This window comes from Cyphomyrmex costatus, unplaced genomic scaffold, assembly GCF_001594065.2.
Source record: "Cyphomyrmex costatus isolate MS0001 unplaced genomic scaffold, Ccosl1.0 scaffold123, whole genome shotgun sequence".
Lineage (NCBI taxonomy): Eukaryota > Metazoa > Arthropoda > Insecta > Hymenoptera > Formicidae > Cyphomyrmex > Cyphomyrmex costatus.
The window spans coordinates 399960-414442 of record NW_017275207.1 but is presented as its reverse complement, the minus strand read 5'-3'; the positions used below and the strand labels follow the sequence as shown (position 1 = coordinate 414442).

Genomic DNA, 14483 nt, shown 5'->3' with positions numbered 1-14483 from the left:
AGTTAAAGGGAGGAATAGACTCCTGCGTGGAGTCAAAGCGGATCGAGAGAGAGAAGGAAGGCGATATAGGCACAGCGCGCCCAGTGGAGCCGTGGGAGTCGAGATAGCCGTCGTCGTCGAGAGAGAAGGTGCGAGCTCCAGGAGCAGCTGGAGAGTACGTTATCTAACACCTAGACACTCGGATCGCGGACGTCTCGCGGGCTCGAGAGAAGCACGCGCGCGCGTTGACGTCGTTTCTTTCTTTCTCTCCTTCTCGCTCTCTCTCTCTCTCTCTAATTCTCCCCACCCCCTCTCTCTCGCGCGCTCCCTCCTCATCGTCCGTTCCGTCAAGCGTCGCGCGCGCGAGACACACCGTCGTCGGTCGTCGGGGCCGTGTGACAGCTCCCGCGTGCGGTCTCCACACTCCGTATATACCGAGTTCGATCGTCGTCGGGATAGCGGAACGAACCGCGCGCGCGTAACCGAGAGTAGAACGCGGCATCGTAATCTGGACTCGAGAGGTTTTCCGGGGAGGCCGGCGTTATCCTCGGTGACGAGCAGCCGCCCGCGAGTGGCCCACGGGACTCGCTGTCGGCGAGTCGATTCATCGTCGATCGACCGGCGTCAGCGAGACAATAACAACAGCAGCAACAGCGTCAGTAGCAGCGGCCGAGCCATGGCGGACGACCAGGAGAACAACACGTGCGAGGACTCCCTCGGGACCGGCGACTCCAATACCGCTTTCGCCAAGAAATTGCGGGGCCGAAAGGGCGCCCTCAAGAAGAAGAATGTCTACATGGTCAAGAATCACAGCTTTATGCCCCGATTCTTCAAGCAGCCCACCTTCTGCAGCCATTGCAAGGACTTCATATGGTAAGTGATAAACACCTTTTGTATGTCGATTCTTTGTCATATCTTTAAATCGTATGATGTCTTATTACTGATAACTGATCGATCGGATGCATCGATTAGATACATTGAATTTTTTTCCCCCCCTTATATTGTATATTTATCTGTGGATACAATGAAGAACGATGACTCGTTTCAGCAAAATTAATCGAGAAAGGACTTTGTATCGTTTTTTTTTTTTTAGATAACACCTTTGTTGAGCATAATGGAATACGAAGAAAGATCTTGTGTTCTGAAAAAACAAAAAGAGAAATGATACTTTTCGTCTCCCAAAGATGTAACTCCAGACGACAGTCTGGCGTTGAGTGTAATTTGCAGGCAACTCTTTCCCGAATTCCCCGAAACGCTGCGCAAACGTTTCGCGCGTTGCTATTCGTATTTTAGGCTTTGTGACTGTTACAGTCGTTCCTATCATTAGACTCTCATTATTTGAGCGAGTTCCCGAGAATACGACGATCAACTGTGTGCGCACTGGCACGCTTTGGCTCCTCATAAATGTATCTATGCGTCGAATGCGTTCCAGTAACGATCGAGTTTGCATCCCCGGGAGAAGAGTAGGTGAATGCCTCGGGGAGAAACTCATCACGGGACGGCTTGCATCGACAGGTCTGCTCCGACCCAGGAATGTTCATGAGATTTTACTCCGGTCGATTTTTGATAAAAACGATCGATGTCGCTTGTTTTGGGTACGCTCCATTTGGCGCTCATAGCGCTTATGAGCGTCATTTGTCCTTGTTTAAAGTTTGATAAACAACCCATAAGATAAATGTACTAGTTAGACTGTTAGTGGACCAACAATTATTAAACGAAATAACAAAAATTTTTGAAATTATAAGCTTTTATTAATTTGACTATGTTTTTTTTTTTGTTTACAAACATTTAGTAAAACGAATTTATTCGAAATCGTACATATCATTAAAAGTTTTATATTTAAAAGTTTTGTTATATTTTGTCCAATAATTGGGTAAAGTTCCACTAACTGGCACATTTACCTTACAATATAGATTATTCCGAAAATATTACAGCGATATTCCAACGTTCCAGCTTCCAGCAATATTTCAGTAATGTTGGAAGTGTTGCAGTATTTCGTTGGAAACTTCTGTGCTGGATGGGAACAAAGATGAAATAATTCTAAGAGCGCTGTGAGCAGTAAATGGAACGCAGCCATAATTCCAATCTCTTATCCCATTTAAATTTATGAGTCTAAACCGCCTAAAATTGTGTATTCTTCTTCTTCATTCTTTGAAAAATGAAGATTAGTTTTTTTTAGTCAAACTCTTAAAAACAGGGGGAAAAAAGTTTATGAATATTTTCTTTTTTTTTTTCAATACAATTGATTATTCGATATTTTAAAGCAATGGCCTGACAACCTACATTAAAAAAATGTAGTAGATAATCCTTATTATGTACATATGGCAACTACAATTGACATGTCGTTGCTTTATTTGGATATTTGACGTCAACAGGAACGATCAGTTATGTGTTTGATTACAACGGCACTAATTTTGCCTCGTTTATTTATTCTTTTTTCTTGTTTTGTCATCGGTTTTTGCGCTGCGATAGTTTTTATTTGCAATCTCATGCATAACGAAAGACTGGTAATCTCTGTGATGGTACGTGGAATGATACGCTATTTTTAAATTAGTATTCAATTAACAATGGTGCAGCAATGGATTTATAGATACCACTTGAATATCTCGTTTTTTCTAATACCTGTATTCCATATATGTATATACCTATTGTATAAGATATTCTCTCGATTGTCGAGATGAAAATCGCGTAGAAATTTTCACGATGAAATTACGCGATTGTTCATGACATGACGAAGAAAAAACACGGAAGGGCGTTCCCCTCCCCCTTTTTTCTCCTCTCACCCCTTCTTCTCCCTCTTCTCTCTCTCTCTCTCTCTCTCCCTCTCTCTATTACATCTCTCTCCCCATCTCCACCAGATCGTTAATCGGCTTTTGTACATGTCATCCACTTCTAGCCACCTTTGGACCTTCGATGGCATATTAATAATAGAGTTTGGGGTTAATTATAATAAATAGAGGTACTCGATTCGGTTAGGATAATGCAGTCTTTTTCGGTTAACTTCCCCATTTTCAATTATCTATATGAAATATTGTTTTTCTGTCCCTTGATAAATTACGAATAGCACCTATTGATTTGAAAACGCAGAAAATGCGGTCTTGCCTGCGAAGAAATTTATAAACCGAACAATATACCTATTTTGTTCACGTACAGAAAGAACACCAATTTTCGGTTGAGTAATTTGTCATGAGAAAATTAATTTGTGGGAGTGTTATTCAGAACTTAATTAATTTCTTTTTCCCTACGATCGATATTGTGATTCTTCTCATGTCGTGACGATACAATGAGATATATCCGTCCATCTTCTTCTTCCAGCCGAGACAGACAGATACATAAATTCAGTTAATAATGCTTTCGGACCAGTCGAGCTGTTTGATTAAACGATCCGGCCTTGACGCACTCACGCTCTTCTTCCTCTGTCCGAATTAGAAACCTCTCCGTTGCGACGCGAGAAGTGACGGCGCCGTTTCTTATAAATGTTGTATGCATACATGCGTACGTGCGTGCGTGCGTACGCACGTGCCGACCTCCCATCGTTCCTTCGCGGTAGGACCCTTGGCTCGACCTCCGATTTAATGATAAGAAAACCCTCGGGTCCGTTCTAGTGACATGTTATAATTGGCTTGTTTACAACACGCAATTATTGTTCTATACGTATCTTTACGCCTAGAAGAAAATCTGGAAAGTTTTATGTTAAATCTGATTATGCGAAAAAAAACTTTTTTTTTATAAATAAAAATTAGAATTATGAAAGCAATATGAATTTGTCGTTTGAAATTATATAGTAGTGCAATCGTAAATTGATGAGACTATTATTACTCTGATAAGTAAATAGACAATATAATACTAAAGTGATTTGTAGTGTATATCCGCGAATTCAACTAGCTGGATTTATTCGTGAATTTATATGCAGGCATTTCTCGTATTAAATTATAAAAACTTTTATATTAAATTGCAAAATTTCTATGCAGACTATTTCTCGTATTAAATTATGAAGATTTTTATATAGACTCTCTCTCTCGTATTAAATTATAAAGGCGTCTTCATTAAATTACAAGCCTTCTACGTAGTACTTCCTATTAAATTACATATAAATAGAATCTTATTTACAAATAACTTATTTATAATACTTTTTGGGGATTATTGTATAATGTTGTATTAATAGGAACGAAATTTCAATCTGCTGCCATATATGGATGGTTCTGATATTTCATATAAGTACTTATTTTCTTAATATTATTTATAAGTTATAGAATGTATGCATGCATTGATGAAAAATAGAAGACCTAAATGACATTAAGGAAATAAGTACTTTGAAAATTTCGTTCACGTTGTTACAATCGATCCTTAGTTACAATTCGATTAGATCGAATCCCATTTAAATTGGAAGTTCTGTAAAGGGATGGAAGGACGAACGTAACGCGTCTATGCATAAATCTCTTCTATTTCGAATTCATAGAACAGTATTGGTTGTTTTCATTTAAAGATATTGATGGGATACATTGACATTTATGACGTCGGTATAGATAGGACAGACTCATTTGGATACTTCATATCATATTTGTAACGATAACGACCAATGCCATTCTCTGATTTATGGATAGGAAGATTAACGAGAGACATTTTTCAACAAATTTTTGTTGAAATAATTTTGTACATCTAAACGTATATACATATACATATTTAGTTTTATGCATACATTACATAAATGTAATTAGTCGAAAGTATTAGTTACGTGTTTATCGAATATTCGAATAGAAGTGACTTCTTAGGTTCTATTTATGTTACTTGCACTTTTTGCACTCAGTATCTTTGCTTTGTTTCTCTTTAACGCCTAAATATATTTATCTCATTTGAAGTGAATTTTTGGGGAATTTCAAGTAATACGAATAGACCTCTTATCTCATTGCAAAATGAAAGGAATTCATTTAATATTTAAAACAAGACACAACTATATATCGAAAAATCATACGCTCGCCGATCGCATACGAAAATAATCGAAAAATTCACGACACGCGCAACGTCGTGTTCGGCATGATTTGCGATTGTTAATATTCACCCGCATCCGTGATCAACGACCTTGCCGATTGATGGCGTGCATTTGTTGCATATTCTGCGATTGTAAAGTACTGTAATGAAGAAATATATTTTGCAATGATGTATCCCAGGTCGCCCCCGTTGTATGCTTGCATCCCTGCGTCTCTTTGACAGGTCTGCACTTTCGTCAGCATAGTATCCGTAGGCTAGACACGTGCTATTGACGTTGAAATGTATATTTTGAAAGTTGACGAAGTATTTGCATACTACTGTTTCATAAAATTTTTACACAAAAGGAGAGAATGCCGTTGCAAAATGTTTCTGTCAAAGAAAAAAATTTTATATTTATTTATTTGTTTCTGTCACAAAGAAAAAAGTTTCCGTTATGTTAGTGTAGCAAATAAAAAACGTTTCGCAGGAAATTTTTTTTTTCCGTATAAAATTATACCGCAAGGGTTAGGCTTTATATCATGTTTTAGTGTTATTGTATGTTTTCTACCTTATACCGTGTGTTAATATTGAAGATTGAATATAGGATCCGTCGGAATCCGTAACCCTAATTTTTCTCTTTCTTAATTTATATATGTCTGTTCCCTCTTCTCTCTTTATCCCTTTGGAATACCTTTTTTTTTTCCAATATTCTGTATTTCAATTTTTGTAGAAACTTCAAAAAATTATCATTGTTCATGGATGTTATTTCACGTCTGCTTATAATTATTGATTTTTCTAGTGATAATTATTTATAACAGAAGATTCGTAACTAATAATAATTTCAAGTTGTATTCTGAGATATAAAATGCTATTTTTTTATATCTCTTTTATTACTATTGTAGTATTTTGTAAAACAAATACGGTTATACTGTTATATGTACGTAGTTGCGGAAACCTATAATGATTTAACATCTCTCAAGCACTTATCTGTAATAAATCCGAGTGAATTATTTTATATAACTATTGTTTTTGATATATTTTTTAAAATATTTTATTTTAATTTTTAAAGTATAAAATTTTATATGAAAAAATTTATTGTAAAACTAGAACTTGACAATCTATTAGCTATAATATTCATAAAGGTTATCTTTATTAAGATTTTTATATTATTTTTTTCTATATCTTTGCTGACGCGGAAATAGTTTTAATTAAGCGTATTATAACGAAAGTAATAACGAAGTTTGCACTATCCCGTATGTGGGGCAAAACTACGTGGGAAGAATTAATTCTTCGTCGACGTTGTGCAATATTTTGCTAACGAAGCTATGAATACTGACAAGTAGTAGTTATTCGGAAACGATTCACGCGGGTGTAAAAGATGAAATGTTATGTAAATGTTATATAAAAGTTAAAGGGGATGACAAATTAATAGAACCGGGTCCGCACATTTTTGTCGATGACTTTCGATATAGCATTTTTAGCCGATTGTACTTCTCGGTGTTCACGAATCTTATTATTTCAATGCTAAATTGGCGTGAAAGAAGCCATTGTCGTGCTAAGAGAGAAAAAATATTCTATTTTATTAAAAAGAAATAGTTACATATTAAGTATGTATAATATACAGTTCTTTTGTATTGCTGACAAAAAACGAGTCATCTTTAATGAAAATATTAAATTATATTTAACGAGTGTTAAAAATAAAAAACTTTTGTATGTTAAATTGTAATCAAAATTAAAATGTGATTATCGATAAAGTAATAAGTTTAAAAACGTATTATTTTTATGGACCATACTTGTTAAAATTAAAAATTAAAATAACGATGTTCTAATTAGGTATTCTTCTTATGCTTTAGCGTTTATTTTAATCAATTGTAAGAATACCCTATAATTTTAATTTATGAGCATTATTTCGATTTACAATTTTCTTGACTTATTTAACCATTTTAGCAAAAGACTGATATCTATATCACGATTTCTTGCTTCTGAATTGCAAAACAACATTATAGTTCACTTTATTTGCACGTATTGATCTAATCACACACAGCTTTTTTTGTGCACATATACATACACATATCATATATGATATGTTACGGTAAATAAGATTTATTTAACAGGTTTCCTGATTTTATACGTGCGTCAACATATTACGACAACGACGGTTCACTTTTTAACCTATACATCGTTATCGAGTCTTGCGGTTTTCTCTAGTCACTTTATCGAAGAGGAAATCCGTACATAACATGATCGTTTGATCCATTAACTTGTTCATACTTGACTACTACGTGGAACAAAAGCTATGTCTATTGGCACTATTATAGTTATCCCTCACACGTAATTAATTTCGTTGTGCTGCTGTTACTTAGCTGACACATTTTTAACATTCTCAACGATCATTCTTAACAATCTCATACTAAGAAATGATGTAAAGTTAGCTGACGTATTAAAACTGCTCGATAGATTGGGGCAATGACGATTCTTAAAAACTAATGTTCACTTAATTTTATAAAACTATTTTTTTATATTATTACTCGGTATACTTCTGTTTATACAATTTTATTTATTTTTAGATATATATAAAATTATTATGAAGTAAAAGAAAGAGAGAAAGAGAGAGAAGAATAATTAATTTAATTAATACTTATTTTTTAATTAATAATTTTCACAAAATTATCAAAATGGTAATTACTAATTTAATTATTGGAAAGTCATTGTGTACTGATCTATTTATATTCAGTGATTCCACTTGATCCTACACTTAAGACACTTGCTACTTGTACAAATCTAGGTTAATACCACAGCTTCTCACCAAAGTAAGCTTCCAAATACAATAATTGTCTTAATGTTACATCAATAATTTAACTGATTTAACACATAATTACAAGTTTGTGTTAACTATTTAATTGATTTGTGTCAACTATTTATTTACAAACTTTTTTTTATCCTTTCTTGAAACCTACTTTTAAAATAAAGATAATAAAAAAAATATATTATCTTTAGATATATCTGTCTCATTAACTTCTTTCAAAAATTCGATCTTTTCTGTCTGTGAATCTTTTATCCTTATGAAGTCATTTTTAAGAAGAAGCTCTTCTTGTCACATGATAATAGCTCTTTAAGTTTTACATTTCTTTTCTCGCTGTTCGCAGCGATTTGAATGTAATCTTGAAAGAAGTCCCAGATTTTAGCGTGCATTTCATAAAAATATATCGAGTCCACCACGAATACAATATGTATACGCGCACACGTATGTAGAGCGTCTCTACATGTTAGGCCTATAAATCGCCGCACAAAACATCTGACCCTTCTGTCCACTTGCTACTGACAGACTGTCTCATGTTTCGTACACATCTGTGCGAACACATACACACATATACCACACAAACATTGTACAACCGACGAGTTTGCGACGAACTCACAGTTATTGACCTATACTCGCATTCCGTTTTTTGCAATAGAAAATGGTAATAAAAAAACGGGCACCCAACGCTCTTCGACGAGAAGTAAAATCTGAAACAGAAAATTCGAAAATTTGATTTTACGTCAAAAATATAAGTTTGCGTGACATAAAAGCTGGAAAGTTTTTTAAGATAAAATAGCACGTTGAATTTACATGTAAATTACATTCGTTTAAATTGAAATTATGGGAGCACTAGTTTATGAGGTTTTTTTTGAATTCTGTAATACGGTGTTTGAATATTACATTGTAAACTTTGATGTATCTTCGGTAATGAGTTTTCTTACGAGGCGGACGACTTCTCTTGTTAAAGGCGCGAAGATGCTGTTACTATTTCCATCCCGATGTTGGAACTTACGAAAAGTCATTTCTATCGACAACTTTATGACAGTAGCTCTAGACAGTAGCTCTTGATCACACTTTACATTATCCTCATTAAAATTGGAACAACTCAGACCAATTTCAGACTTGGCAATTGTTTACAAGCACAAATTTTAATTTTAAAACACATGTAGAATTAAAAAAGATCTTTATTTTCTTACATTTGAGTAATTTGTATCATCGATATTAATTAGAAATTTGTACAAACGTGTCATTTTAACTATCGAATGTAATTTTGTGATAATATTGTACGTTAAAGCGATAAAGAAAATAAAGAACAAAGAACTTCTGCGGAAACGTTTTGCGGATACTGTTGATTTATCGGTTTTTTTTTTCTTCGATGTATCGGACATGAAGTGAGATATGAAAGAACCTGGTCGTTATATTGACGTAAAATTGTGCTTTCCGAATTTTGTATTTTATCGAAAATTAAATTATATTTGAAATTAAACGAGTTTCATTAGTCGTTAGATACTCGATTGGAACTCATATTTGCGACGCGTGATTGATGATTGGATGAGAGTAAATTATTCCGATTGTTTCATCGCCAAACACATGCGAATACTTTAGCAATCACATCACGATCCAGTTCGATCGCGGTAAATCGCTAACAACCGCGATGTCGTTACTATCGACAAATCAATCGGATATTGTCACTAATATTTGATTAATAAGAAGCAAAATATTCCGCATATGACGCTCGTAGCCATTAACCGTACATAATTGAAAGACAGGAAGACTCGTTATTATTTTTCCTCGTGTTATTTTTTTGTTGATCTTTCATTATATAATATTTTCATTTAATCATTTACCTCAACAGTTTTTTTAAGATTATCGCTAATTTTTTCCATTTTTTCATTTTCCTTGTTGTACTTATGTTTTCTTTATCTTCTTATTAACACAAAGATCTTTACTGGTAAATACTTACAAAGTAAAACCTTCTTAAGAAGTTTTTAAAAGATATTTTCTCAGAGAGAAGTTTTTTTTATAAAATGTATGTACTAAACATGGCAACGTGATTAATCAATACTTAATTAAGATTTAAAGAGATATTTTTTTAGAAAACATTTTTATATTGCAACGATAGAGATGATGCAACGATTTTCTATTTATCGTGTACCGGTGTTGATTACTTCTTATATACTTGTGTATTAAATCTAAATAAATCTATTTATTACCAAGTGGATAAAATGGTTTAATTATCGGCCAAATTTAATAATTTTACTTGTTTCTAAAGAAAAAAATCTTTATATAATATAGTAAAAATAATGTTTGTTTTAACATATATACTATAGTTTTAATATCACGTAGAAAATTATTTTATACTTTTTATGTAAAAATTTTCTCACATTCTTTATTGATTTTTTTTTGGAATTTCTAGAATAAAATAAAATCAGTGATGTTTCTTGCGTTTGCAGAATTAATGTAAATTTATTTCGATTTCAAACTACAATTTGCGTCTAATTCACAATTTATTTTTGGTATGAAAAGAATATTGCGCTTTCATTGTCCATTATGCAAAACGGTTTATGGATGTTATAGTTACGTTTCTCTCGCTGCATATCTCTCAAATTCACTTGGCAGCATGTTTTATAAATGTAACGCTGTAATATGTATCTATATAGCACATTGTGTAAAACGTTCTTGCGTATGTACATACATATATATTTATATAACTCGTGTTACATACTCCTGTTTGGAGTTAACAAAGTACCTGCATAGAGAGAAAATTGAGGATTATTGAATTTATATGAATTACTATCTGACAAAGTGCTTTTTCATCGTTTTCAAATTACTTTATACTAAGAAAGTTGTCATCTGTTAAAATTTCATTCTCAAATGCTTTTTTAAAGGAGCTAAACAAACTTGTATGTACGTACTTTTTTGTTTAGGCCATACTAATATTTAAAATAATACACAAAAAATTTAAAAGCGCTGAACTAATATGTATATAAATTTGATTAAAAAATATGTTTCTTCATATAGTCTTTTTTATACTTTTAACTTTTCATCAAAATTTGGGCTAAATGAGTTAATAAGTACAACGATGCATAACAAAGCGTATTGCGTAAATCAATAAAAAGAATTAATCCAATGTAATATCGATGCGATTAAGAGACACTGGACGATGGCTATTGGGTTATCCCTTCTTTCTTTTCAATGAAAGTTCACGGCCGTGTAGCTTGCGGTGCTTCATTCAATCTGTAACGAGATTACGTTGAGGCAAGTGCTCCCATGGCGTTACGCAATTACGCAGCTGCGACATCGACGCTCTGTACGGGCATTAGGGACTTTTTTTTATTAGGTTATATGGTTCCTGAGGTTCATTACATGCGACTAGTGTTCCTATAATATAGACTCTAGCCACGCACCACAAAATGGTTGTATATATGTGAATCTGGTGTGAATGTGTGTGTATGTATGTCTTTTGAATGAATGCTAAATTTTGATCGGTACTGCTCCATTTTGAGGAGATTTAGGATTAACCAATGAAAACAATCACAGTAAATGGCTAGACTCTATATATAGGTCATATTCGTATATTACTGCATGTTGACTGTCAATATTGAAAATCTAGCGTTACATGTATACTGTACTGACAACTGGCAGTAATATATGAACGGCCGATAATCTATAGGAACTCTACATGCGATATAGGGATACGACGATGCTACAAGATTGTCAAGCCATGACGTGATGATAAGCCTCTTGAAAAGTTTCGGTGACTACATCTCTGCAACTTTTTGTCGCCCATGTTACATAAGCAATTTTCAAACATTTTCTTTGTCCGCAGTATATTTATTTTCTGTTTATTATTTACAGTTTTTAGTCTACGAAGTATAAATAAGAAATAGTGTTTTGTGTTTTCGAATTTAATTTTTAGGCAGTCGTGAGTGTCGTTTTGTCTTTAATTATATATTAAGAGAAAAAATATTTTTCAAAAAAGTTTTTAATGTTTTATTATTAACAAAAAAGAACAATATTAAAATATTACTTATTAGTGGTTTCCTCAAACAAAAGAAAAATGAAGGTAAACTTTTAAATTTTTTTTAATGTTGTCTAAGCTGTCTGTTAACCTTGCTTTAGATAAACAATTTGAGACGCACATCTTTAAGAAGAAAAATTTTTTTTAATTTCCGTCCATTTTTTTTGATTAAGGAAATGCGCTAAAAAGAGAGAAACAAAATTATTTGTTATTACTAATAAGAGATATTAAAAGCCTTTATTTAAAATATTTTTTCTCAATAAATATCTCAATAAACAATATCACTCGCTTATATGTTTTAATCTCGGTTTTAATTTAAAACTTTAGTTTACTATAGTTTCTCTCACTTTCGATTTGTTGTTTAAAGTACACAAAGTAGAATAAACAGTAATATTCATCGCGTAAGGTTTGATTTAAAAATTTATAAAATTTAATTTCTGCCCACACAATAGCACAATTTCGCCGCTTTAAATGTCACCGCGTTTAACTTTCTAGATGTTTTAACTTTCTAGATTATAAATTAATTGTCGATATTGTATATATATACATACAGTTGCAATCTTTGCTTTTCTACTTTGGATCGTAAAAGTAGATATTATCGTTATCGTTGTTATTAGATTTTCCGGTGGCAATAAAAACGCATTCTGGAAATCTGTCTTTTAATCTACGTTGTACGAGACATCGTTGCATCGTAAACAATTACGTGACACTTACAATTGTTAGATCTGTTTTATTTCATATCACATCATTCTGTTTCGCACCTTCTATTGCGCGATCTCAAGCTGAAGTATTGCCGAGATATCGATGTCACAACGATGGCAACGCTTAGACGATAGCTCCGCTGTCTGCAATTGCACCCACGTTTATCGTCTGCGTCGGAATAATGAAATTAGATTGCCCTGGATAGAGTTACGAGTCGCTTGAAGTAGCGATAAACGAATGATCCACTTGCATATCGGCGCGGTACAGGTGACCGCATTGCGTTGTTGGCTCGATCGAATAGAAAACGACGCGTATTTGCTTCGCGTATTCGGTACAACGAGAGAGAACATGAATATGTGAAGCTGTATGGAGTATTGGATATTTTACACACATCTCAAAAACATGTTATTTTCAATTTTCTCATTGAATTACAATCGACTGATTTTACTTTGTAATTTCTACTGTATATTATTTTTAGATTAACGCTGTATTTAATATTCTGATAAATACACTTTAAAAGATAGTTTAAACAAGATTTATTTAAGTCTGGATCTCGAGTGCGAGTTTTCTATTATAATAGTACCTATATTTCGGGAAATATAAAAAAATGTGGTAAAATATTCTTTTCACATAACATATAATATATCTAAGTATAATAAATTTGAAAAAATAGGATTTTAAATACAAGAGAATTAAAATCTTTGTTTAAACAGAATCCGATAAGAGAATTCATGGAGAAAAATAATTCTCAAATTATATTATTTTGTTTTATGATTGTATAACGACTACTTCTCTCAAATCTTTTATAACTTTACAATAATTTTGCTAACTTCGTATATATATATATATGTATATATTTTTACACATATATTTTGCGATATAATTTTACTGTAATATTTATAAATAAACTCTCAATTTTCGTTTATATATAAAGTTAAGCGATTAGATATTCTATTATATGTATATTTGGATACTACTTATTTAGATATCTACTATTTCTTAGTATTCTCACTAGGCGCTTATGCATAAATCAGCATGAAAATGTTTTATTTAAGTAGAAACCAACGAGGCGGGCCAACTTTTGGGGATTGCATCAAAATCTACCGCAGGACATGAGATTACGTCCAGATTTCCGTATTAATCTTTCTAATGTGTTAATATTTGAAAAGCGATTGGGTGAGCGAAAGAGCCGTTCCGTACAGCAACAGCCAGACGAGAGTCGATAGTTTGGAGTGACGGGTCTTTAACCCGGCGATAGATTCAAGTGGAAATAATATAGTAAAGTTAAGGAGGAAAGGAAAGGAAGCGAAGAAGTTCTGCTGGCTGGACTTTATGGCAGCAGGGTATAGAGAACGAAAGGGCGCTTCATTTGCTTTCAATAAACACCACCGGGGCTTGTCGATGTACAGCCGGGCGTACTGTACGAAAGTCGACGCTTCCAATAGATGACGGAGGTGAAATGGAAGTGGCGCTATACATATACCGCCATTACACGTTGCAGCATCCGACATATAGATGTACGGTTTTGTGTGTAAGTATATATGCATGTGCGCACTCTCCTTTCGGACCCCGAGGTCAAATGCGAATCAGCTCAATTCTTCGAAATTGACCGTCATTAGACGCAATGTGATAAAAATCTAGCAATCCTACTCGTGCAATTTACCTATATTTGACCCGATCGGTGATACGCGAGGCATCTGCAGTGCAGGGACGGATTTGCGTGGAGATTTTATACATATATATATTTCGTGTGAAATGAGGGGAACTCGGTCCTCCGATTTCTCAAGGCAAGGTTTCGTGGAATAATTCACTTCATAACTACTTGTCAACTTCTTAAGTTTGTAAAATGAGGATAAAATTATGGGCGGCATAATTTTAGTTACTTAGATGGGAAACTCTTGCTGGGGGAATCGTAAAATTATTATCAGACTCCGGAATATCACCATTCGTCTCTCTGTGCATCTAGCAGAGGATGCAAATAGCTCACTATGCGAAAGTTACGACCGTCTGCAT

General features: G+C 33.7%; 1 protein-coding gene across 2 annotated transcripts in view; it reads left to right on the top strand.

Annotated features, from left to right (window-relative positions):
- The first annotated feature begins 361 nt into the window (after window positions 1-361).
- Pkc53E (Protein C kinase 53E) overlaps window positions 362-14483 on the top strand; it is a 64545-nt gene continuing 50423 nt past the window's right edge. For both annotated transcript variants that reach the window (XM_018550544.1, XM_018550543.1), the window contains exon 1: window positions 362-852. In XM_018550544.1, the coding sequence (XP_018406046.1) occupies window positions 656-852 (197 nt within the window). In that variant the 5' untranslated portion in view covers window positions 362-655. The remainder of the gene's footprint in view (window positions 853-14483) is intronic.